General features: G+C 39.0%; 1 protein-coding gene across 1 annotated transcript; it reads left to right on the plus strand.

Moving 5' to 3' along the window:
• Positions 1-3,514: 3,514 nt before the first annotated feature.
• LOC108253864 lies at positions 3,515-5,138 on the plus strand. Its single transcript, XM_026831660.1, has 3 exons — positions 3,515-3,670; positions 4,011-4,193; positions 4,965-5,138. Exons 1-3 carry the CDS (start codon positions 3,515-3,517, stop codon positions 5,136-5,138), a joined length of 513 nt encoding a protein of 170 aa, XP_026687461.1.
• Positions 5,139-5,394: the final 256 nt, after the last annotated feature.

The raw sequence follows: 5,394 nt of genomic DNA on the forward strand, positions 1-5,394 counted from the left end.
AAAATCTTAAATTGAGAAGGAATCAAGTTTCACTAACTGGCATCAGGAAGAGTATACTCTACCTAGTTAGAGTCAACTTCTTCTTCTTCGCCTTTTCCCATGTTCAGATGGGGTCGGCCTTTGTCGTCGGCCTCTCAATCAGCTTTAGAGTGATCGCTTTGAGGCCAACTGGTTTTGGCTAAACAAAATTTTCCGCGTGGGATGCCCTTCGCAATCAACCTTCGCTATTGATATAGCGTGAGGTCATCGTCATCTCTCGCTACGTAAGCGTGCATCTATAGCGTGAGAAGGAGTCAACTATCTCTAGTAAAAGTTGATTAAAAATATTGATTTTATTTTTAGAATCAACTTTCACCAAAATGCCCAGTTAGAGTTGACTATAACTAGTTATAGTACGAATCTACTAACAATGATTAAGGAGCGCGGTAGCGCTCCGCCCCGCCAAGTCAAGAAAGTTTGACCGCGCTACTAGAGATATTATACGCGACAGGGAAAGTAGCCGTTTTCAGGTAGTTGTAGGGGGACAACTACAAATGATGGAAGAAAACGGATTGCGTGTGTGTGTTCGGGCATGAAAGTAGACCACGTTGAAAAAAAAATCATCAAAATCGGTTAAGTTTACCTGGAGATATTTGACTTTAAAAAACGTCAAATTTTTCATCACCAAAGCTTACCCAATGATGTTATTATGGTATTTTTCACTCGGAAATGTTCGGAACTTACCAAAACTTACCCAATGATGTTATTATTTAATTTTTCACTCGGAAATGATCGGAACTTACCAAAGCTTACCCAATGATGTTATTATGGTATTTTTCACTCGGAAATGTTCGGAACTTACCAAAACTTACCCAATGATGTTATTATTTAATTTTTCACTCGGAAATGATCGGAACTTACCAAAGCTTACCCAATGATGTTATTATGGTATTTTTCACTCGGAAATGTTCGGAACTTACCAAAACTTACCCAATGATGTTATTATTTAATTTTTCACTCGGAAATGATCGGAACTTACCAAAGCTTACCCAATGATGTTATTATGGTATTTTTCACTCGGAAATGTTCGGAACTTACCAAAACTTACCCAATGATGTTATTATTTAATTTTTCACTCGGAAATGATCGGAACTTACCAAAGCTTACCCAATGATGTTATTATGGTATTTTTCACTCGGAAATGTTCGGAACTTACCAAAACTTACCCAATGATGTTATTATTTAATTTTTCACTCGGAAATGATCGGAACTTACCAAAGCTTACCCAATGATGTTATTATGGTATTTTTCACTCGGAAATGTTCGGAACTTACCAAAACTTACCCAATGATGTTATTATGGTATTTTTCACTCGGAAATGTTCGGAACTTACCAAAACTTACCCAATGATGTTATTATGGTATTTTTCACTCGGAAATGTTCGGAACTTACCAAAACTTACCCAATGATGTTATTATGGTATTTTTCACTCGGAAATGTTCGGAACTTACCAAAACTTACCCAATGATGTTATTATGGTATTTTTCACTCGGAAATGTTCGGAACTTACCAAAACTTACCCAATGATGTTATTATGGTATTTTTCACTCGGAAATGTTCGGAACTTACCAAAACTTACCCAATGATGATATTACGGCATTTTCACTCGGAAATGGTCGGAACTTACTTACCCAATGATGTTACTATGGCATTTTTAACTGGGGAATGACCCGAACTTACTAAAACTTACATAATGATGTTACTATGGTTTTTCTCACTCGGAAACGACCCGAACTTACTAAAACTTACCCAAATATATTACTATGGTGTTTTTCACTCAGAAATAATCCAAACTCACCAAACCTTACCAAATGATGTTACTATGCTTATTGTCTTTGTACTTTGTTGCGCTACGCTCATACGTCATATTATTATGCTAAGTTTCTGCAAAAAGTTATGAGATCCCCCCAAAAAATGCCACTTCGTGGCATAAAAAAGACCCCGCCAAGTCGTTCCTCCCAAAATAAATCAAGTGCCCACAAAAAATAAACAAAAATCCATCCCACCCCAAAAAAGATTATTAGAAATCAATTTTGTACCCCGCCTTTTATTCACTTCATAGATTGTGTGCTCTTCCTTCTCGTAGTACCTACCTTTCTTTCCCCTCATTGCACTCCTCTTTCCTCTAATCTCGCTTCTGCTTCACTGCATTGGCGGCGTGCCATCTATTTATTTTTAAAGCATTGCACGCCGCCAATGCAGTGAAGCAGAAGTGAGATTAGAGGAAAGAGGAGTGCAATGAGGGTAAAGAAAGGTAGGTGGCACGCCTCCAATGCAGTGAAGCAAAAGTAATATTAGAGAGAGAGGAGTGCAATGAGGGGAAAGAAAGGTAGGTGCTACGTGAAGTAGGAGGACACAAATTATGAAGTGACTAAAAGGCGGGGTACAAAATTGATTTTTAATCTTTTTTGGGGTGGGATGGAGTTTTGTTTATTTTTTGTGGCACTTGATTTATTTTGGGAGGAACGACTTGGCGGGGTCTTTTTTATGCCACGAAGTGGTATTTTTTGGGGGGTACTTCATTATTAGGTACCTACTCTTAGTGTGTGTCCACAACGAGGACCATAGACCATGTACTCCATGGTCCATGGACCATTGACCTGAGCATTTGAACCATCGATCCAGGATCAGAAATGAGGTGGAGAACAAGTGCCCAGACTGTCAACAGAGTCCCAATGACGTCCAGTGTCCATCCCACCAACCTGACACCCATTGCTCTTTGGGTCCATCCCAGGGAGGTGGCAATTAATTTTCTTACAACTCCCCACTCATAAGACGGACGGAGCAGGGGATGCATAATGAGGAGGCCCCTGCTACTACTACAACATCAACAACAACAACAACAACAACAACAACAACAACAACAACAACAACAACAACAACAACAACAACAACAACATTCTGAGCCGTGTGTTCTTCTTGAATGTCGTCAAAATGGCTTACAGCTTCGTTAACTTCATGAGAATGAAAAGTACGAGACATGGCAAGGATCATCATGTGTACCGAGTTCATTCTGATTAGGAGATTAGGACTTTTCATTATTCTAATTATGGCAGAACCTTTATGGTACCTATATAATTATGGAATTTATGGTATACTAAATTAGAACCCACTTTTTTAGTAGGTATTCACTGATATTCACTGAGCGAGCACCTAAATAAATTAAATATGCTTTTTGAACTCCATCTGTGTTCCCCAAAGTCTGTGGAAGTGCTCTTTACCACACCACCACCTCTTCCTTTTTCCTTGGAACATAATTTTATCTCCTCTTTGAAAAGCTGTGCCGAAACAATTTTTTTTTTTTTTTTATTCTCTGTTTAAGGGACTCTCATGGATGCAGATATTTCTACACAAACTTTGAGAATAATGATATTGAATATCTCTCTTTAATCTCTATGGAGAATGATCTCATGGATGCAGATATTTCTACACAAACTTTGAGAATAATGATATTGAATATCTCTCTTTAATCTCTATGGAGAATGATCAGGAAATGTTTAGATCAAACGAACAAACATGGTTGAAACAAAGACAAACCATCAATGAGAAGATAATTGAACAAAAATATGAAAAACTTTATCTTCGACAGATTATTTTCTTTCATCAAAAGTTGATCCTACTTCAGCGAAAAGTAAGTAAAATGAGTCAGTCACATTTGAAGTTTGTATTTTTCTCGATGTTGTTGTTGTTGTTGTTGGATTAATGTTCAATGTCCATCCTTTTTTGTCCACAGTCTGGGTCTCTTCTCTCTAGTTCTTGGTTTTAAGACATTTACCTGGATTTAATGCATAAATGTATCTATTGTCGGTCTCTTATACATATGTTCCATGACTCTTTCTTCTAAAACTCATGATTCAAAAGATATTAAGGTACTTTCCAACACTTCTTATAAAAACGCGTTTTCCTCAAAATATAATTTCAACTTGGGCCCTCCTACTTCTTCTAGATCCCCTTTCAATGATCTGTTTCAGATGCAGACCCTCTTCACTCCCATTATGATCCCCTTCTTCTTCTGCAACAATATCGCCTTCTCTCTTTGTCTCTATCAACTGACGGACCGACCTGGAAATCTTTCTCGTGTGAGAATCTTCAAGTTTCTGCTGGAATTTATAACGCTCACCATTCAGTACTTCTTTCTCAACAACAGTTCCGAGGTGGGTAAACATTTAAGTACATGAAAATTAATTATAAGTCCAACTCTGTGACCGAGACGTCAATAGCACTGACTCTCAACCTGGAGTTGCTGGGTTTGAACCCGCGCGGAGGTGCTGGGTACATAATAATTATGTCGAGCTTTTACATCTCACCTTATGCACCCCAATGTGACCAGGTGTCACAGTCACCTGTAAAGATACGAACCAAGCTCAACGTTACTTACCTTTGATGATCGGTTAGGAATCGGTGCTTTCAACGTGGTAATGCCAATGACCAGGGGAATACCTGTCTCCAAATTTTATTAGAAATGTATCTCAAATGCCCACCATTCATGCTCAGAACGTCTTAACGTCTGTGGCGGAAAAAGCTTGGGACCCAGATTTGTCAGACCGTCTAGAGTCTGACAGATCTAGGTCTGTGAGTCAGAGCAGCGGTCTGTCAGACAGTCTAGCGTCTGACAGATCTAGGTCTGTGAGTCAGAGCAGCGGGCTGTCAGACAGTCTAGCGTCTGACAGATCTAGGTCTGTGAGTCAGAGCAGCGGTCTGTCAGACAGTCTAGCGTCTGACAGATCTAGGTCTGTGAGTCAGAGCAGCGGTCTGTCAGACAGTCTAGCGTTTAACAGATCTAGGTCTGTGAGTCAGAGCAGCGGTCTGTCAGACAGTCTAGCGTCTGACAGATCTAGGTCTGTGAGTCAGAGCAGCGGTCTGTCAGACACTCTCAGTGTGCAAGTGACTTATCCAATATTTGAACATGTCGTGTTTGATGACAGGTGATGGATGATTGTAACACCATGGTATGTCGCTCAATAACATCCAGCCACTGGCAACACTGTACACGTGATACAAAGCGAGGTCTGATGTCGCTACTGAGAATAGTTCAGCGTCCCAATCATCTCAAGTTCTCAGGTGGTCTGATTATTCTGAGCCGTGTGTTCTTCTGTTAGTTAGATAGTTAGTAGCAAATATAACTATAACATGGGCCCAACAATATGCAATAGATATTAACTATTAACCCAACTCTAATCACATTACCAGTGAAACGAATGAATATTGAAGCTCCCTGTGTAAGCTTTATACCTTATAGCACACACTATGAGTAAAATAATGCAAGGTACTCGCGATTATATGAAGCTTCTTACATAAATTATATTAAAATAAATTCCTACCTAGATATAATATTACTTTATATTAAATTTCTTT

The sequence above is a fragment of the Diaphorina citri genome, unplaced genomic scaffold, assembly GCF_000475195.1.
Source record: "Diaphorina citri unplaced genomic scaffold, Diaci psyllid genome assembly version 1.1 scaffold3847, whole genome shotgun sequence".
Lineage (NCBI taxonomy): Eukaryota > Metazoa > Arthropoda > Insecta > Hemiptera > Psyllidae > Diaphorina > Diaphorina citri.